The 22,004-nt window shown below is 40.4% G+C and overlaps 1 protein-coding gene and 1 long non-coding RNA gene across 5 annotated transcripts in view; one reads left to right on the top strand and one right to left on the bottom strand.

Annotated features, from left to right (window-relative positions):
- The window catches only part of LOC310706086, a 1,025,148-nt gene that overhangs the window by 385,591 nt on the left and 617,553 nt on the right, over window positions 1–22,004 (top strand). The gene's annotated exons all lie outside the window — the stretch shown is intronic.
- The window catches only part of TDRD3 (tudor domain containing 3), a 64,942-nt gene that overhangs the window by 8,948 nt on the left and 33,990 nt on the right, over window positions 1–22,004 (bottom strand). For all 4 annotated transcript variants that reach the window (XM_083501178.1, XM_083501179.1, XM_083501180.1 and 1 more), the window contains 3 exons: window positions 20,722–20,847; window positions 13,620–14,452; window positions 12,528–12,653 (listed from right to left, as the gene is read on the bottom strand). In XM_083501178.1, the coding sequence (XP_083357304.1) occupies window positions 12,528–12,653; window positions 13,620–14,452; window positions 20,722–20,847 (1,085 nt within the window). The remainder of the gene's footprint in view (window positions 1–12,527; window positions 12,654–13,619; window positions 14,453–20,721; window positions 20,848–22,004) is intronic.

Genomic DNA, 22,004 nt, shown 5'->3' with positions numbered 1-22,004 from the left:
AAGACAGAAAAAAGGTTACCTACCCCTAAATCACAAACTGAGTTATGTAACTCTGTCAGGTAATATCTGTGCTGGTAATTGCATGAATATTGTTGCACTATCATGATGTAGCTATATGTTACAGCTGACTAGTAGAAAGTGGTTCTTAAGGCCAGTGATAATTTGTTGACCCATCACTAGTTATTCAAGAGGAAAGCACCACCAGACATCTCCTGTACATGCCCTTCTGGCTGCAGAACTATCATTGCACTACCTGTTGGTGAAGGTGACAAAAACCTCTACCTGCAGCATCTCCTAATAGAGGAATAGGTAGTGGAAAGCACAAGGGTCCACCTGCCAGAATAATGAAGTATGGTTCAGGTGGTCTGCTGGGTCAGTTTCTTTCACAGCAATATAAATCACCACAGGAATGATAACATTAGGTACACACCAGTTCCACAACTCCAGTGTAAGGGCAGGAGAATCCTTGAACCAGTGCCAGTTTGCTTGTTTATGTAGAACACTGTCAGAGGCCACTTGGATGGTATGGCTCCAAAAGGAGAACCTGAAGACTCTGGTGCTGGCCAGCAGTTCAGGGGAATGTATGAGAAGCCTTTGCTCTACTCAGGAACACACAGCCTTGACCATAAGTGCCACAATGTGCCCCCACCCCACACAAAAGTGAGTGTTTGTGGCCAGATGTGCATGACCATCCAAATAGCATGCAGGAAGAAGTCACACATTCTATGAATACTCTGGGGGCCATGGCCAGTAGAAATAGGAGGAGTTGGAAGCAATGGTCTCCCTGAGGATGTGCAGGATGTGATGTTTGTGTCAGATCACTATGTGGAAGTACATATCTTCAAGTCTATGGGTACAAATTCCCTACATAAAGGAATGGAAGGATGCTGGCAATCCTGAATTTTCTTGGTCTCATGAAGGAATTATGTCAAGAAGGTCTACAATTGTCTAGAGGCATCTACCTTTCTCAGGATAGTGAACAGAAGCCCTGAAGTCTCAAGGCATCAGATAACGATTCCATTGTCTCCTTTCAGAGGAGGGTTCTGATCCATCTCTCTTAAGAGGAGACAAAGGTTTTGAACAGGAAATGTCATCTCCAGGAAGCAAGAAAAAGTCAACTGCATATTGCATGTGAACCATGGTGACAGTATGCCACACCAAGCAAAAGTGCCAGAGTCTGGTCCCAAATGCTGGTGGGTATAGCTCCCAACTATGACATGTCACAAGTCAAAACAGATGCTTGGGATATCTGCTGCCCTGGGATGGTTAGATAACTGAACTTCACAGATGGGAACGACCTCTTGGATCAATGTGAAGATGACTAACAGGATAATTGTGCCTCTGTTGACTGAGATACAGGACATCTGGAGAAACCTCCATGACAAGGGCATATGGAACACTATGGGCCTAGGTATGGAGCTTCGGTATAGAATGTCATTAGTTTTAGAACTAATGAGTCCCTTACCACTGAAAGGCAGGCCTTCAGTGTGGGATCAGGCATCCTGGTTATGCCACACTTAGTTTAGCAAAGTATGCAAGCAGAGGGCAACAGCACCTGCCATGCTCAAATTTGAGAATGGGTCAAGTCCCTAAGGTGTGGTGTTGTAGCCATGTCAAAGGAAACTTGTGACCTCTCAGTCTGAAAAAACAGTCTGCTGTCAACAACAAAATGAATGGAACCAAAGTAGAGAAAACCCCAAGTTTGTGATGGTTGGAAATATTGGCATCGGTGTCAAGCACCACGGAGGCTTGCTCTCACAATGTCACTTGGTAGACGGCATGAGTGGTTTTGGTGTGCCTGGTGGAAATGCTGGCAATGACTGGGTACATGTCCACTTTTTGTCCCTCAATTCATGCCCATCAGTGGAGGGTGGAATGCTACCAAAAGCAAACATGACCAAAAGGCCACCCATTGCATCATAGGCTCTGATGGAGGGCAGCGAAGGTGTCAATCAGTGCAGAATGGACCAAAATAAAACAACACAAATGGACAGAGAAAAATAAACTGTAGAAGAGAAAGTAAATGAAGGAAGAGATGCCCTGTTTCCTGCTGCAATGAGGCATTTTAGATTAAAAATCTCTGCTCTCCTTGCTCTTCCTTTGTCATTTTAGTGCTGCAAGTTTGGGTTTTCCAAGTTTCCATGACATTGTTTGATGTCAAAGTATGTATCTTACGTTAGCAGATTGTTTTTCCTTTTTTAAAACAACATCCTTTTCCTGTTTAAAAATTGAAGCCTTTCTTTGGGTAATTAAAAGAGGAGGAACAAAGAAGACTCAGAATCTTGGTGTAAGTCACAAATTGATGGAGGATTAATTTTTAATGAATAAAATTATTTGAGGATGTAACCAATGAGAACCAGATTTAAAATGAATTTTTTTATTTTAGGGAAAGGGCCTTCTCTCTTTCGACCTTTATCTTACAACTTCTAGTTCACATGGGATTTTCCTCCAGCGACATTTTCCTCTCCAAACCCACCTTCTATGAAAGCAGGAACAGTGGTTTGGTGTTTTGGAGAAATGAAGAATCAATCTATGCTTTTATTGGGCACACTGGTTTGTTCGCTAAGAGGAGACTTGTACTCCTTCCAGGTCAGGTCTCAAAGAGGATAGTTTTCTTCAGTTTTTTCCTGTTTTTGTTCCCTTTTTTATTCTTCCTGATCCTTGTGGACTGCATTTGCTCAGAAATTTTCTAATGGAAAACAGTAGACCTCACCCAAGAAAGTCTGGTAAATAAGGTTGTTTTGATTAACATTTTCTCAATTTTCAATAATTTATTTACTCATTATTCCACAAAGTCTTTACATCTATCTCCTACATGTCATCTTAATCTTAAGCAGTTAATGCAACCAGCTATATTTCCCCCTATTTAGTGTTTGTAGTAGTCCCACTGAAATTGTTTCATCTATTATATTGCATTCATATTTATTTAATTTAGTGTTTATTTTGCATCATGTTTGCATTGAATATTTCCAATTTTTCACCACTTGTCAGTTGTTTTTCTTTCTGGTGTGGTTCTGGTCTTTGCTCACTAGCCATATGCTCACTAGAGCAAACTAATGTAGACTTATTTGAAAACCTGTTTTTCAAACATAGGTTTGGAGCCTAATGCTTTCTTCTGGCAGGGATTGGAGGTCATGTCCCTTAACATTTCAATTATTCTAATGGCTTTGACACATGATGCTTTCATATTTAAATCATTCTAGCAGTCAGAATGAGACTATGAAATATCAAGGCTCTCATTGTGAAGAAAGGATAACAATTGTTTGCAAGTGATTGGTTAGAAATCCAACTATTGTTCATCTGGCACAGTTCATAAGTGCTGTCCTTTTCCAAAACAATTTGTTCACTTTGACAAAACATTTAGGGGTTTAAGTTTTGTTTTTGCAAAAATAATGTACTGCTGTGCACATACCCATAATATCAATAAATTATCACATTTCAGCACAAATATGAATGCTGCCTCATAATCCTCTCACACACTTGCACTGGCAACATGGTTTTCACTGGCTATTCCTATGTCCCAAGCAGGGAACAATATTTTTCTCCACAACAGGTCTTTTGACCTGAATAGTATCCAGTTGCCAAGATACTGGCTGTATTTGAATGCCATGCTAAACCAGAGTTTGATGCACTGTGAAAGGGCTTAGCCTCCTCCTAAGTTGACACGCTCCTCTTGCCTTCCCTTCTCCTTCCTACAAGGCTGAGATTGGTTTGAAAGCTCCTGCTTTGGGTTTTTGTTAAGTGCAGCCTCCCATGCCTTCCATACAAGGAACTGTAATTGAAACTGGCTTATTTTTTAGCTCCAAGTGACACAAGAAACTGTGCTATCCTAAAGAAAAAGGAGAAGCTTCGGAATTCCTCCTTTTGAACTTATGGGATGATAGGAGAAGTGTGCAAACACTGGATGAGTCTAGGACTATTCTCTACATGCTAAAACACAGTTCAGCCTGACATCCAAATGTGGTTCAGTTATGATGTAGTCAACATGTTAGAAAAGGCTCCATCTCAAAACTCAATAAACTCTTCTCCCAATGTCTTAAAGATTAAAACAAGTATGCTTTCAAAAGCATAAAGTTACTGAATTTTTTAGATCTCTCTGAAAAGCAAACAGAACTGAATTAAAGCTAGAAAGGACTTGTAATTTATACTTGAAGGAATTCAATCAAATAAACCATCTTGTTTTGCTTACTAGACTAATTCTGACTTCAGGCTGTTCACAGCATATACCTATACCAAGTGTTATTTGACAAGATTGGGAGTCTATGTTCATAACAGACTCCAAAATTAAATAGCTTTCAGAATGGAATATCTTCCACCTGAAAAAATGAACCCTTTTTGAATCAATGTTGAATCAATGTGTTAGGTCCAAACAGCTAGCCTATATAACATTGGATAATATGCCTTCGTACTGGGGAGTGTTGTGGGATGAAGTGAAGCACAAATACTGAAAATAATGAGATATTTTGTTCAAATTCCTTTATTTATATGCTGCACTGCTACATCTCTCATCCCCTAACTGCTGCCTAGTAGAGAAGGCCCAGAAAAATAAATAGAATATGTGTTCATGCACATGTACCTGCAAGTGTGTCTTGTGCATTAAGAGTGTGTGGTTGGTAAATCTGGGTAAACATTGAAAAAATATGTGATGAAATATTTTCTAATTTTTAAAGCAAGCAAAGTTTTTAAAAATACTGCTATTAATTGCTGATTATGCCCTCAAAATGTTTTCTAGTCACCATTTAAGACAATTTATAAGGCAATCTATCCCATTTACTCTAGAGGTGTAAAATAAAAATCTTGTCAACCTTCATATTCCTATTGACACACGAAACAATCACTGTGTGCCATTTTTTAAAGAAAAAAAACAAGCTAACATGCATAACAAAAAGCTTTTTTCAGCCTCAGTAAATATTCACTTTTGTTAGGTTCATGAAGATAAAAATGGAAGTCCGGAATCAGAAGCTATTGATCTTTCAGAAATACTCTGAGAGAGAAACCTGAGGGCTGTACTTTTAGTTTTTAAAATGACCCGAGTTTCTTGTGGCTAACTTTGTCTAGTTCCTGTGGAATTGTATAATGATGATATACTGCTGAGTACTTCAGTATCATCAAGCTAACTCAAGCATCTAGATGTACTAATGGTCCTTAATAATGTGATCAGTGGAGGCCAGGGAACAGACTTTTCCAAAGTAATTTCAACCCTCTGTAGAAAAAAGTGCTTATGGTGTCTGCTGCTAGATCACGGTTGCCTCCAGTTAACAGGTTTCATTTCTTCTGTTTCTGGGTAATGTTGATGGCATGAAGGGAAGCCTGTTCCTAAGCCAAGATGGTATTAAGGCCTTTTATTTCAACTCTATTTTTACTATATTCTCAACTGGCAAAACTGAATTATGCCTGACTACCTTCAGTGCAGCTGCTTCTTGCTCCTTCTCCAATACTGGAAATCCTTTTAATTACTAATTTTTAATATTCAGGTATTTTCCTAACAGTATCACTTCATGTGCAAAGCTAAAGAAAACTGTTTCTCTCTTTATCACTTTAAGTTTAGAGATGGCAAATGAGCACCAACAAAACCTCACAGTGCTGTCCCATCCCCCAATGGTAACAATCCTGTGCTGAGTCTCTGGACAGCACGGGATTAGGTCTGTGGAGCTGTTTGCAGAACACCTTGAGCTCACCTTCAGACCCAGTTCTCGCCCCATCTATTGTGATTTTTAAAATAGATGTGGCTTAGCTTCGTCAACTGCAGCTTAATTTCTAGACTTGCAGTCTGCCAAGCTGGTGCCAAACCTATTGCTCTGCTTTCCTTTAGGCCCCATCAGTGAGGCTGAAGGGGGCGGGGTCCTGTCTGGGCAGCCCAGGACCTCCAGACACACTGCCCAGGCTTGTGCCCCAGGGAGGTCACCTCATTGCCTCTGGAGACAGACAGATGCCAACAACAAAGGCCCTTGCAATTCCATAGGCTAGGGGAACCCCTTCCATTGGATGGGCCAGATCAAAATGCAGCCCTCCGCATGTGGGTGGGGCTGTCCAACTATCAATCAACTTTTATAAGGCAGCTGTGGTTGCACTCTAAAGAAGCAGGGTAGCATTCAATGCCAAATGTAAACTGCCGCCAGGGCTGCAACAAAACAACTGAGAACCACCCTAAGGCTTTGGATTGTTCCGTTGCCACCATGACTTTAGCTGTTCCATTCCTGATGTATTGTAAGCAGATGAGTAGCAGGCGACTGTGGCTATGTGAACATGGCCTGGTGGGTCTAATTTGGGCATTCAGCTGAGGTTCCTCACTGCCAACTGTAGGTCCTGGAAGCTCTCTCAAATCGTAGAAGTAGAAACTCACCAGGAAATGATAAAAAGCATAGTAAATATTCTACTTTCTTCCAAAAATTTATCTTTCATTCTCTCCACCTGCCCACCCAAATGGGAGAGGAAACATTTCGTTCCTCTGTGACACTGAAGTTGATGGAAATTTTACTTTTCTAAGTATCCAAAATCCTGCTTATTCCTATAATTTACCAAAGTCTGCCTGCTTACAAAATACCGGTTTGGCAGAATTCAAAGACTATTCAGTGCAAAAATCCAGATTGTTGGTTCCATAGTTTGCACTTAAGTTTTTGATAATCGTCCTGTCATGTCCTCTTCCAGCCTTCCCCAAAGCCTCTATTTCAGATGCAGCAATAAAAAAACATGGTTGTATCTTATAATGTTGTCCCACTAATGCAATAACTTCTGCCTGCAGAATGGGACTTCCTCTCCTGTCCCGAAATGTCTTCCCTTCCCTCCACAGTTTGTTCTGAGGGTTCTGCCAACATTCTACAGCAGATGGGAGAGACACAAGAAGCGAAGTCCCATTGTGCAGGCTAACATCCTTGCATTAATGGGATGTCTTAGCTGAATATAACACAATACTTTGTTGTTTTACCACCACTGATGTGGTTTCAATGATCTCTGCTCCAGTTACATTCAGAAGGCCATTTAACACATCACCTAAGAGCACACATAGGAATTTCCATCAAGTGGAAATTAAACAAAAAGCCAATCACATATTTCTGAAAAGTGTAGCTATATATCTTCACTCACAAATGTTGTTGATGTTGTGGTTTTGGCTCCACACTATAGTTTTCAGGCATACACATAAAAAATGGTGTATCTGAGTCCCAAAAACTCCTTCCACTATGAAAGAAGTGCATAATAAGTCTATGGAGTGGGGTGGAGTCCATGGGGTGGAGCATCTCCAGCCTGAGGCTTAAATGGGTCCAAGCCATGACCAAACCATGCCCATAAACTGGCATCACATATGATGCCAGTTTGCACCAATATGATGCACCTGGCATCACATATGACATCAGGTGTGGGGCAGATAAAGACTTGGCTGCACTGCCAATCAGCTGATCATCAGGGGTTACAAAGCACTGGGTGTAGAGCTCTGCCATCCATGAGAATCCGATGATTATCTGCACAAGCAAAAATAAGTCACTGTATGTCATTGTGATAAACTTGGTCCATGGGGTCTATATGGATTCAGCCCACTGGCCAGATCTAGTTCCCCACCTCTGTGGCAGACCAACAGATGGATTGCAGCCATACTAATCTCTTTCAGAATGCTGTGTGAGTGATTACTGCTTCCATTCAGCTATTCACTTCAAAGTTATAAATGCTAAGATGTACAAGCAGCACTTTACAAGACATAACACAAGTACTGGCCCATATAAAACTAATGCACTGATGTCACATAATCCATAAAGTCATCCCTGAATGGCACAGTAGTGCATCTGACTTCATCAAACCAGATGATTTCACCAATAACTGCTGCTTATCATTTGTGATTATCACTATTAAGACTTCTGAAAAGACAGACAATCCTATTTTAATTATCTGAAGTCTTTCCACAAATTGTGTGAGTTACAGCACATGGATAGAAGAAGCCAGACCAAATGGCTTAACTGGAAAGAAATAGGCAGTTTTCTGGAGTTGTGAGGTAAAGAAGTCTGCTCCTAATATATACAGTGTGTGCATGCATGCATGTGTGAGAAAAATGAATCCTGTCTCCAGCAGCATTGGGGGGAAGTGGGCCTCCCTCTCCCACCAAGACTACTGGATGACATCATGATCAAGAAAACAGACTGGCTACTGTTTACCCAATATTTTTGACTTCATGGAATACTTGACTTTAATCAAATATAGGTGGTGTGTTGACCAGCCAGCAGATCAGAATCCCAAACGAACACACATTTTTATGTCAACTGTGCCTAGTAAGTAGAAGTAGGTTTTTATTCTTCAAAAATCATATATACCCTTCTGTCACTTTGTATGGCTTGCACCCATGGCACTAGTTTCATTGCAGTCAAATCAACAGAAAACAGGTTTTTAGAACTGTTTCAAAGTCACTTTTCAGTGCTACTATGGAAACTACTTGTAAATGAAGGCAAGATTCACATTTCACTGCTAATACAGGAAGTACATTTAAATCAAAGAGTTTTATTAGTTTATGCTAAAAGCCTTTTCCCCACCCACCTCTAAACTGACGTGTAGCACTTGTTAAGAACCTTCAAGAGCAGCATGTAAACAGCAGTACAGGCCCCTATAACAGCTCACTACTTATTCAATAATAAGGTTGCTAACCCAATTTGAGTTCATGGAGAGTGATTTTCGCATGTGCGTGTGTGTGTACGATTCAAAACACAACACAAAGGTTGGGCACTGTGTTCCTGGTAACCAGCACACAGCAACTGCATATGAACTGTTTTCTAATGTTTTAGTTTCTTCCTATTACAAATAGGAGCCTTACAGATGATCATCTTACCACACATAATCTTCACCTTGTGGGTAGCAAAATTCTCCTTACCCCTCTCTAGTGTACCACAGATGGTCCAGATACCCTGATAAGAGAAGTCACTCTCAGATTGGTCACCTCTGTGGGATGGACACAGAAGCACTTATCCTCATATACAGAGAGTACAGCTTTGCTCATGTGGACAAGGGTATGTTCCCTTACCTAGAGCACTCATGCCAATTCACTGTCTTATTTTACTGGTGGTTGCCAACATACCACCAATAAGCTAAAACTAAAGTGTGTGAATTTGGAAAGAGACTTCAGATATGCAGTAGTATTACTTAATGTTCAGATTTCTGTAATGACTAAAGGGCTGACAGAACATAACTAACTTCCAAATGTTTGGTGTATTTGTTCTAAGGCACACGCAGCTCATCAGGCCTAGCCAGTGCCTCCTGTGAAGTTCATGTGCAACCTAAAATATGCTTGAGACTCCTCTGGCAGGCAAGCTGAAGTGAAGTGTTCTCTGAAGATGAAAAGTTTCAAAATTGCTGACTGATGCAAGAGGTACTTGTTTGAAAAGATGTGCTCCATTATTGAAGCACTGCCACTTGAAAGTACCTCATTATTTCTGTTGGGCTACTGTAGGGTTAAGAGTACTCTTAGACAGCAACCATAAACAGCTCTATTATAACCAGATGCTTAAGTTCTACTTCCAGAAATAAAGCCAAATGCTAGAGATTACTGAGACGCACACGGACGTATGAGAGTAAGAAGAAAAACTAGTACTGATAATGAAATTAGATGCTGACAAGTGCATAATCATTTGTAACCAATGTATTCCTGAAATCTGAGAAAAACATAACACTTTAGGTTTAAGTTATCTTGTGTTTATTTTACATTTCTACAGAACAGACTTAATTTAGCCTGAAGTCTCTGAACAATGCATGCTTTTCAAATTTATTTTAAATGTTGCAAAAGAAAAAGTTTATTGTTGTGATGGCATTTAATTTTGGGCTCTTTTTTGCAAACATATACCTTTATTTTGTGATCACTGCTACATTTAGCACAACAGTGGATTGCATATATAAGGGTACATATCTATAGCCAAGTTCAGCGTTCAAACAATACTTGAGCGATGGAAAGTGCAAGCTTCTTCATCTACATTTTCTATTGAAAGACCTGTATGTCTGCTTGAAAAGAACTCATTCAAAATCTCACATTTATTGCTTTAGGAAATATACAGAATTCATATAGCCCTTTCTTTTACTTTTAATATAACTGAAATGCATTTATTACAGTAACATTCCTTCCCTGTATTCCTTATCAGATACTTTAGTATTAGTCAATGTATGCTATTTTTCTTCTGCCAGGACTCAAACAATATTGTGAAGAGCTTAAGAGTTGGAAGCATATCAGGATCAAACCTTTAAAAGACTATCCATTTTTGTTTATTTTCAACAAAATGGAAATTACTCAATTCCATGGTAAGGAAGCAAAAATAAAAAAATTCCATTTCTAAGTACACCTCCAGCTGCAGGATCCAAACAAAACATGGGACAGCTCTCCTACTGGCCACTGTCTGGAGATTAGGCTGGATGCCGTCTGCAACCAGAGCATCATTGGCATGCACTCTCCAAATCGACCAAATCCTAAGGGTGCATTATTTATGTTGCTTTGTTGTCAATTTAAGTGTGTGTATTATGAGTATCTTCATTATGTAAAATTTGAGGCAAGACAATTAGAAAAGGCCACCACGGGGTGTGGGTGGGTGTGTCACACACACCTGTCCTTCAACAGACTGCCTCCAACGGAGCCTCTTCCTCTCTCTTTTCTCTGCCTTGTATTTTCACCTGCTACTTGCAGCAGCTGCTGCTGTTTCAGGCCTGCCTACCAGTTTTCCTCCTGATGCTAGGGACTGTGCATGACCACAGTATCATAATGAAGCATGCTGGCTGGAACTGGTATGTCTGCAGCCACCACAAGCAACAAAAGCACAGTGATGTCCCTCAGATCAGGCAACAGGCTGACCAAGCCCATAATCAGACGAACACTGAACTAGCATAACTCATCTTTAGCAATGCATCAATACAAATAAGAGCTTTGGGTGGGTTCTCTTATTTCAATATTAATTGACCCAAATTCTTTGCTGGATATCCACAGAACATCTGAAAACTAAACAGATTCTGAATGATGAGTGTACTGGGTCTCTAGGCCAGGAAACAGGTATGACAAAAGTTGGGTTTTGCAGTGGCTGCCACAATATGGCCTGCAGCGTTATTTGCTGCCTCCAACTGAGGCTCTGAATGTTGCACAGGACCAAGATGCTAGAAACCATGAGATGCATAATGCTCCTGGGTCCTATCTTGAGATCCTGCAGAGATGTGTGACAGCACTGATGGCTTCTAAACCTACTTCAATGTCGTCTGGAAATCTGGGAGTCGTGCAAGAAGAACTGCAAGGGGACCCACAACAGGGACTGTGACAGTACATGATACATTTCAGATTGGGCTGGATGCCAGAGAATCTGAGAGCTAATCTGATGGGACGGAAAAGAGCAGGAGACTCTAGACATCCCTTGACTGTCCCCATCCTGAATTACAGAACAAACCTCTTTGCTAGAAGAAACTAGTACTAAGAGACTGCAGAAGATTGTATGGAAAGAAAAACAAGGTCCTCCACTTTAGATAATATGTTTGCAGCTATATGAAAGTGAGGAATTATCAGCAGCATGAAAAAATGTAGCACAAGTTCTGGTAATTACTACTTGAACTGCTATGTTAAGTCATAAAATTTATAAAAAACCATAATGGATTTTTAATTTTTCTACTGGGTTGTCAAAAAAACTCAGAAAGAGAGCACAGAAAGGAGTGAAAATGTAAAAGCCAATTCAAGCGTTCACTCTTCTGTGTACCATTAACAGGGTAGTTATAAAGTGTCATCATAGCCAATTATACAGACAGTCCTAGTAAAATGGAGTTCAAAGCAGTGGGTGGTAACCAATGCTGTACTCATGCAAGGATGCTTCTATAGGATCGGGAGTGGGGAGCAGTGTGAATGGGAAATTGAGAATTAATTGAGGGGGAGGCAGTTTGGGCTTCACTGGATACAACCCAATTGTTCTTGAATAAACGTGCACTAAACAAAAGGGTTTTTTAAACTCTAGTTTTACCTAAATAGAGCTTTCCATGAACATGTTGTATAAGACCTTTTAGAATGGCATATTTTATGAAGCTCTTTAGGTCTTTATGGTTATTGTAGCTATCTAATATACTTAAGTAGCATTTGTCAAAATAATGGGCACAATTAAAACAATGGTGGAAGCAGCTCTAATTTTACCTGACATACAGATAGATTAAAAAACCCTTTGGAATTTAAGACTTATGAATTCATCATCTCCTAAACTAAAACAGAACCATATGGAAGCTGTCCGTCAGAACCCTTAATTTGACAGAGCAAATTTAAAAAGCATCCTGTTAATTTTTCATATAAATATTATTTTGCTAGTGACTCGAGAATATTGCCCGAACAATTTACATTTTATTACATGAGTGTAAGACCGCATGCAGATTCTTTAAGGCATTGTTATGGATGGATATGTAATAAAGAAGGTCTTAAACCAGTTCTAGAATTCTCTTCTTCAGGCTTTTACTTCAAACTCTCTGCACGATTACCAGTCATCTGTTTATGGCTTCATTGTTCGTATGAACTATGCACTTTATCTCTTTGTATACAATTTATTATCACGTACCCAGGTGTCAGCTTGAATGGGTCTGATGTTGCTTAGTAACACCTCTTCATAGTTTCCATAATCACAGAACTTAACAACTGCAGTTGTCCCAGAGGAATGAAGAGCTTCAATTTCTGCTCGATAAAACTGGAAAAGACATTTAAAACAGAAGTTCACATATTTTAGTTGCAAAAGCAACAATATATTCACAAACCATGTAATAAAAACCAATCTGTAATAGGATTAGGAAAAATGTATAAGAAACAGCTGATAGTAACTTTATCTATTTTCTTTTAAAACATTCCTAGTGAAAGATTTAAATCTGCAATTTAATCTACATATACTTTAGCTGATTAAATGACGGGACAATTTAATCAGTGAGGTGTGAGTTGGCAAACTGCATTACATACTAGAGAATAATAATTAAAAATTAAAAGATGACAAATCACCCTAAAAATGAATGGTTGATTATATCAGTTGTAAATATTCTTCCATATCCTTGATTCTTAAAAAGGCATCTGCAGTTCAATTTTAAAGGTTTTACTAAATATGCAGATATAATCTATTGTTTAAAAATTAAAATATCCTTAAATTGCTCAAGTGCCTTACATTTTATACACTTTGTACAGAGGGAAAAACAAGGCTGCACATCTGTCTCTTTAGGATCACTTATTCAGAGAAAACTCACTCTTAAAGAGTCCCACCTTCTGTGTCACACCTATTACCCAGGATTACTTCAAGCCTACTGCTTTTAAGGAAATATCCTCTGAACACCCATTACTACAGATATGACAAAAAAATTCTTAGTTCCACACAACCCAACGGAGTGCCACGAAGGACAGGAAGCCAGGATAGAAAAACTTTACAAATCTAGGCAGCAAACTATTTACTTTTCTTATTTATTATCATTTATTAAATTTGTATACAGCCCTATACCCATACATCCCAGGGTTCACAACACAAAACCACAATATAAAAAACACAAAATACATAATAAACAGGGATATTTTATCAACGTCCCTTTCCCCAAAACAATAGCCAGAGTTTGATAGTACAAAGACGCCTCTTGCATTTAAAACAGAAGCAACAGAATTTGACTTGAGTAGGGCATACCTTGTTATCTTCCCAGTAAAGGGCAAAACATTCATCCCCTGGTTGCCAGCTTTTCCCATATTCTCTTGAAGTAGATGGTTCCACCATTTTTTCTGGTTTTATGGGTCCAGATCTCTTTTTGGGCCCAGTATCATAGTACATTTTTACATCAAATGCTGTGGCCATGTTGGGCGCGGGCAGTTTAATAGGTCCAACTCTCCTTCCTTTCTGAAAATGCTCCACATCGCCATTTGGTACAGAACTAAAACGATCAGTTCTAACAGGGTTTTGATAATCTATGTTCATGCCAAAGTGCTGCTCATTTTTTAAGCCAGTTAAAGCTTCATTGGTTAGCATTAGTGTTTTCCTATCATAGAAATTGTCAGGATGGAGTATCTGGTCTTCCCTACTTCCCTGTTTCTGATTATTGTTGTCAGGTGCATCTGGAGCAGCAGAATTCTCTTTCATTTCCATGGGTGATGCCACTTTCCCTTGTCGGCTTTGCACTGGGATGTCCCGCTTAAAATGAAAGTCACCAGGGTGAACAGCTGTGGGATAGGAAGTATCTTTTCGAGCATAAAGTCTATCACACCTATTTCTCTCTTCAGTCCATTGTTCAGGGCCCAAAGAATTTTGTCTTTCGGAAGCTCTGGTTCTCACTGATACGCTTCCCTCCATGGCGTGCCTCAAATTTTGAGTGTCTCGCTGAAAACGAGGTGGCTTCTCGTTCCTTGGCTGCCTGGTGTCATTTCGAGGAGCATGCCTTGGCTGACTGTATACTTTCAGGCCATTCTGCTCAGCATTCATTGCTCTGTGCTGCCCCTGGTGCTGCAGTGACATCTGTAACTTTGGTTCTACAAAAGAAAAACAACAGTTATTAGTGACACAGCTAATCAGTACCAAATCATTTTAATTCCTAAAGACAGTTTAGATATTTGACAACCGATATGTAGTTGATCATCTGGTGTATAAATAATACGTGGAGTCTAAGGTCACGTTGTCACTCTCAACCTATATTTATTTTAGTTAAATCCTGCCTCTCAGCAAAGATTCTAGGATGCCAAAATTACACATAAAAGTCAAGAATTCACATGAAATTAAAAAGGGAGTTAAAAATAATAAAATCACAACATAATAAAACTTCATAGAACATTCTCATAGAACTATTCTATAAGGTGCAATCAAGAAGCATGTCAATAATCTATGTTAGCAAGACACATGGGAAAGTGTTCATATGGCATTAACCTGAATGACGTTTTCACAAGCTACAGGAGTTAAACACTGGGGGATGAGCCACCTAAAGATAAGCACTTTGAAGCTTTTGATTTCGAAGCTGTTAATAGAGCAAACTATGGCTACCGCTAATCAGCAACTGCTACCAAACCATGCTTTGAAGGGTTCATGGTTTGGGATGTTTCTTATTTTGCAGGTAACCATAGTCCGCTCAACTCAAATGTCTGGCAAATCGTGTAAGGGAGAATGAAAACAATGCCTCAGAGGAAAGTATTTCATGGAATGACCACAACCTCTAAACCACGGAATGGCTGTAACTTCTTAACTCCATCAAGGAGAAAGGAAAGGGCCACAAGCCTAAAGGTAGTTTAAATCCAGGGGGCTGAGGGGTGAAATGGCCAGGAAAGAGACTATAAACAATTCACAGGCTTCATCTTGTGCAGGTCTAGCTTAAATAGTAAGCGAAGCAAACCCAATCTTTATTGTTGAGCAGAGAGTATAAAAGCAGAAGTCATAAACGTTTGCTTCTTTGTTGTGTCCAACACTTGCTTTAAATGAAAAGAATTCATATATTGGTGCACCTGGTAAGATAAAAAGGTAAAGGGACCCCTGACCGTTAGGTCCAGTCGCAGACAACTCTGGGGTTGCAGCGCTCATCTCGCTGTACTGGCCTAGGGAGCCGGAGTACAGCTTCCAGGTCATGACTAAGCCGCTTCTGGCGAACCAGAGCAGCGCACGGAAACGCCGTTTACTTTCCGCCGGAGTGGTACCTATTTATCTACTTGCACTTTGACGTGCTTTTGAACTGCTAGGTTGGCAGGAGAAGGGACCAAGCAACGGGAGCTCACCCCGTCGCGGGGATTCGAACTGCTGACCTTCCGATCGGCAAGCCCTAGGCTCTGTGGTTTAGACACACAAACACTATGTTAAATCCAAATATAAATCTGAAGGTGCATGCTTTGCTTTGAATAATATTAGATTTCCCCCCCTTCTCAAATCAATTGTTTATATTGCTTAATTAATTCTGTCTGAAATTTGTGCTGGAATTCTTGAGTGTACAAGGTATCTAATTTGGTTGATCTCCCTAGCAAATTTTAGTAATTCAGGCTGAGCACAGACGAAAAACATTCATTAGAACTGTTGCAGTCAGAGTCCACCTTGAGACAGGTAAGTCAGTGGACTGGTGTAATTTTGCTACCCTGTCACTTCAGACTATTTGTATCTGACAGTAATTTTGGACTTTGAAAGCCACAATCCATTAAAAAAGCATTGATTTTATTAACCATCACAGCAGATGTTTCCAACCCAATGAATTTCTGTAGCTTTCTGCAAAGGGAAAGAGGTTAGTCTGGCATGATTATTTCAAGGTCACAGATTTATGGGAACCTAAGTGAATAAAATGATTGACTGACAACTTAAAAGGGAAATGCTTGTCATCTTAAAACTACCTAGTATAAGACAAAAGCTTTCCTGTCTTGCAATTAAGGCAAAGACTGAGCCATTTTCCAAGCTATTTTCCCCAATTTCATTTTACCATAATAGCCGAAGAGATGTCTAGCTGTGTGACAAAACAGCATGTCCTGCTCTTAAGTGTCAAATTAGGTTTGTTACTACTGTCCAGCAAAAGCATATACGCCATTTGAGAGTTTGGGCTAACGGCTCACTGGAGAAGGAATAATACAAGAGGAAATGGTGGGGTGGAGTTGGAGTTCCTGTCAGTTTCCTTTATGCTACGAAAATGAACTGCTGATAAGCTTCTAGGAGTGTTGGACCTGAGGCGAGCCCCATAATTGTGCAGCAATCCCCAAGTTCTTAGCTTAAAGCAGAGATGGGGAACTCATCACCATCATCCTGGGTCACCAGTCATGCTGGCTGGGACAGAGGGAGTTGGAGTCCCACATCATCTGGAGGGCCACAAGGTCCCACCATCCCTGGATTAAAGTTCTCTGCAAAATTTCCTGCAGAAGACAATTCTGTTTTTGCACCAGGTCAGTGTTGTTGCTGCTTATTAAATTTGTATACTGTCCTTCATTTATAGATCTCAGGCTGGTTCACATGTGTTGAAACCATTTGGAACTAAGCTTCCCATTTTTGGACGGGGGTGGGCGGGGGGAGTGTGTATCTGAAGGAGGAAAAAGCTGAGTTTTCCCATTAGCAAGATTTCCATCTAGCTATACAAGACATCGAGAAGGACATTCAACAACAAATCACAGAAACTGGGAGTAACAAAACTCAATCATAGCTTGGAGCTTCATAAATTGTGTTTTACACAACAACAAGCTTATTTCCAGGAAGGGTGCCTCAAGTAGCTGCTGAAACAACTATCTCTTTGTAAAATTTGAAAGTGGTTCCATAACAAATAAAATCTCCTTTTACGTGTAGTCTAAATACTTCAAAATACTCCAAGTTAAACTAATTTTAAAAGGAAACCTTTCATTAAATAAAATGCTAAAGAATACTGAAAGCTTCTTCACATGCAAATAATGCAGTTCTTTTACAAATTAATTTCTAGATGGTGCACAGGTTCTCCTCCCCCTTTAAAGTGTTTGAAACTGTAACTTCAGACACCTTTCCTTAATTTTTGCAACAATGGATTCAAAATGACTGGAAGAGATCAACATTATAGTGCATAAGATGCTCGGAATAGAACTTGTGCTGTTGTTTTTTAACTTAAAGGAAGAAATAGCTCTTAGCTCCTTGGTCTTCCAATTGCACACTACATACCAAACTTCCTCTGTTTATCCCACTATCTGGAACTATGCAACTATCACATATTAGAGTATAATTTGTAATGCAAAATATCACACCCGTTACACCAGTAACATCCCTCACAGTAGCTTCAGGTTAATGCCACGTTTACTGTTTCACTTCATACAAAATAGCTGGGGAGCCAACATATGAACCATATGAACTGACCTGGACCCTGCAATCCTCATCTGAGGCCCTTCGTCCTGTGACTCCTCCTCAAGAGGTCCAGAGAGTGTCAACACGAGAAGGGGCCTTTTCTGCAGTGGCTCCCCCTTGTGGAATGCTCTCCGCAAGGAGGCTCACCTTCATTACATATCTTTAGGCACCAGGCAAAACTGTTTCTCTATAACTAGACTTTTGGCTGGTTAACATTCTTTAGTCTTTTAAACCGAGGGCGGAATACTTGTTTCTTACTATGGTATGTATTTTTGTGTTTTTATGTTGTAAACCGCCCTGTGATTTTCGGACGAAGGGTGGTATAGAAATTTAAGAAATAATAGTATACAGACATTTCAGAACAACTTCAAGCTGCATATTCTTACACTGGAAAATCTCAATATTATCTGACAGCATTAAAGAAAAATCGAAAACACAAAGCAAAGGAACACAACAACATGAGCATTACAGCAACTCTCCCTACTTGTAATTCCCAGCAACCGGAATTCAGATGCATATTGCCTCCGAGAGTGCAGACAGAACATAGCCAATGCAGTTTGTAGCCATTTTTAACAAGGGAAAAATATACTACATCAATTTGTCTTACCCTTTTTTAAAAAAACAAAACCATTCTAGTTGGAGGCCATTACTACTTCTGTGGGAGGCTGGCTGGAGAGGGTATTAGGCTTTAGACCTCAACCAAAACCATCATAGAGAAACAGGCATTCTGGCACCACAGAATTAAATGAGTCCAAGTGTTCTGGTATATCCTATGAGCTGAGTCCCTTTGGGCTGCCAGTAGAGTGTAAAGTACTCCAGAAGAATATCCCAGAGCCTCCTAGCCCTGAACTTTGAGCCTCTACAGTAAAGCTGGAGCAAGTCCAGTCTAAAATAAAGGAAGAGCTATTGGCTAAGCAAGTTTGGGTAGACTGTACAATGCAACCGTGGTGAAGTCTGAGCTATAACAAACACAGGCAAACCATACACAACCTGGCCAGAAAGAAGTCTCCAAGATGGCCAATATGCGTTTTCTAATTAGATCTTGGTTAATATTTTGGGCATGAGTGGGAAAGGCAAGGCAGCATACCAAAGATCCCACCAGGACTGGTCTTGGAGAAAAAAACATTCCAGCCTTTTCACTAGATGATCCAAGTATAAGCCAATTCATGGATAACCCATTTGCTGAGATTAAAATGTTATCTGTTCAACCAGTTGCTTTTAAAGTTTCCCTCTTTGCTGCCTTGATGGATTACACCAGAGGTTCCCAAACTTATTTGGCCTACTGCCCCCATTTCAGAAAAAAAAATCGTTTATGTATCGTTTATGTATCTATATTTCTACCTCCGTCCTACACCACAGCACAGAAAAATTTTGTAAATAAGACACCTTGAAACTCGAAATTATAAAATTATTTATTAAAATCAACCATAGTAACATTTGCATTACACACACAAAATGAAGATAACAAAGGATAATATTAAAATAAAAATTACAAATAACATTAAAAATAGTCCTAATGAGAAGGATGAACCTAGTGCACTGCCTTCAATTTATTAATGTTCAGCTCTATGAGGTGAACTAGGCCCCAGGATTAAAAACCCATGGGCCGTACCAGAGTGAAGCCGGCTGGCTCAGTCCAATCCGCCCCAGTGGTGGGGCTGGCGCCATTGCCCACCTGCCATTGGCCAAATAGGCAGGCAAGCTGCGATCTACTTCCCGAGCCTGGGTGAAGCTGAAAATGGCTCACCCAAGTCTGGGAAAAACCCTGGCCTCCAGCATGACCGCTGGAGCCAGGGGAGGTGGTGTCGCTTCCACCGCCCCCTCAGCCTTATTCAACACCCACCAATTGCACCTGGATCTCTGCAGCCTCCCCAGGGGGCGGTATCACCCATTTTGGGAAACACAGGATTAGTTCTACTGTTCTGCCACTCTGAAGAACCGTGTGGCCTCTGGGTGACGTGCAAGTGAGGAGGCATGTGGGTCTGGCGTCGTTATCCTCAACAACTGTCCTCAGTGTCGTTGGCAGTGCCAACGTAGGCTGCAGACCTCACTTCAGACCCAAACCTGGACATTCCATATAAAATGCAAAAATCCGCCTGGATGGGTATGCTGGCCCCCCAAAAGAGGACATGTCCAAGAAAACTCAGACTTAAGAGGACAGCTATAAATGTTCAAGGTGATGCCTGCTCCACAATACTAGGTCTATACAGTACAGTGGTACCTTGAGTTACAAACACTTCAGGTTACAAACTCCGCTAACCTGGAAGAGTTACCTCAAGTTGAGAACTTTGCCCCAGGATGAGAACGGAAATCGTGTGCCGGCAGCAGCAAGAGGCCCCATTAGCGAAAGCACGCCTCTAGTTGAGAACAGTTTCAGGTTAAGAACCGACCTCCGGAATGAATTAAGTTCATAACTAGAGGTTCCACTGTACAATGGAATGCCCAGAGGTCAGGGTGGGAGGAAGATCACTCTGCAGGGGTCCTAATCACCTGAATCAACATGGTATATAGATTCTATTTGCTCCAGCACTTTCTCCTACGCCATCGATTATTACCCTAGATCAATCTTAGCCATTGGGGTGCCCTGTTTCGAACTAAAACGTCCATGAACCCCAGCCAGTGTGGCAATGGTCCGTATCCTGCTGTCAGGGAGAAGGATGCCAAGAGTCAGATTTCACTTACAGGGTGATTCAGAGTGAGACCAAGGCACGGTCCAAAGTTTGGTCAACAGGAATTCCAGTTAACAGTCTAAGATCATATACACACAGGCTCACAGCAAAGAGAGCAAATAAGTCAAGGAGATAACGAGTTCCAGCATCTTTCTAAAAGGACTGAAGACTTATATGCAGGAGGTTTTCTAAGCCCCACCCTAGGCACAGCAGTTGGGACTTGTGAACTAGCCAAGGAGCTGGATCTACTCATATGGATGATGGATCTACTCATGGGGTCGTGCAAGAAGCTGCAAACTCCCACCCTGTCTACATACCTTCTACTGCAAGAGTACCCATTTTAGACTCCAGGAAGTCAAACAGTGTGCTTGGAGCCGATGGCCTGGCATTTCCTAGTTCTTCCTCATCTTCAGGTCGTATCCGGCCTCTGCCTTTCCCCTTCCCTAGAGATAAATCATATAACCTATTTAGTTATAGTCAAATGAACTCAGCTTGAAAAATAAAGCAATTCAAAGTATTTTAAAGTTAGGTATACAGAGAAACCTTAACGGAATGTAGTTAAGTTATCAACTGGATTAGCTTCCACCAATCTTGTGTTCCCCGACGTTGTTGGGAGAACAACTGCATCACCCCTGGCAAATGCTCTCCAACAACATCTGGGACACAAGGTTGGGGAAGGCTGAAATAGATGGCTGAAGACATTTTCCATATTTTTGTTGACAATATCTTACACCTACCATGTTAAGGTGTATTAAAGTAGGATATATATTTCAGAGAAAATTTTTGCACCTGGATGCAAGGTAAGTTTTTCATGCTCTGGCAAATTCCAAATACTGTAAGCAAGTAGGGTTCTAATTCTATAGGGAGCTCCCACAATTCAGCATGGGTCCATTAGAAACATTCACCCTCCAAAGCAGAGAGAGGAGCTAGGTTGGGAACCAAGCTAGTTATCAAGCTCCTTTTCTCTCTCTCATCATGTGAGATGATCACCTGACTAGGGCATGTATGGCCATTAAAATGAACCCTTTACCTTATGTCCACTCAAACTTATTTATCTGAGACTTTTTTAAAAAAATTAGGTATACAGCAGTCTGTAACAACACTATTCTTATTTGACCAAAACAGCAAGCTTGCCTTGCCTCTTCAATGCATGACAAAACTTTTACAAGTCACTGAACCTGACCACTATAGAAGGTCCAGTGGGAATTAACTGCAAATATTACAGGAAGAATCCAATGGGGTGGGATGGGGAGCCAGAATATAAAAGAAAGTGGAAGTAATAGCCAAAAACCTCCTGTAGTATCCACGTTTTGAGGTAGAATAAGACACAGAAGCTGGTAATTGAGCACATTCTACTTTTACCACATAGCAGTGATAGTAAGGAAAGTAAGGAAAGAATTGGTAAAATTAGATATGTTATTTACAAGATCCTGCCAAAGTTAAAAAGTGTGATGATCACAGTGATGGAGTGTTCATCTCCACTGTGGATAAGAATTAACTCCTCCCTTTCTGACCCCTCTTTCCCAGTCAGTGCTACTGTAAGTAAGCATATATGAAAAATAAACCAAGTGGAAGAAATTCCAAGAGGTTCTGTTTAAAC

The sequence above is a fragment of the Podarcis liolepis genome (assembly GCF_965112155.1).
Source record: "Podarcis liolepis genome assembly, chromosome: 4".
NCBI lineage: Eukaryota > Metazoa > Chordata > Lepidosauria > Squamata > Lacertidae > Podarcis > Podarcis liolepis.
Note: the sequence above shows the minus strand (reverse complement) of the source record. Positions and strands in the feature narration are given on the sequence as shown.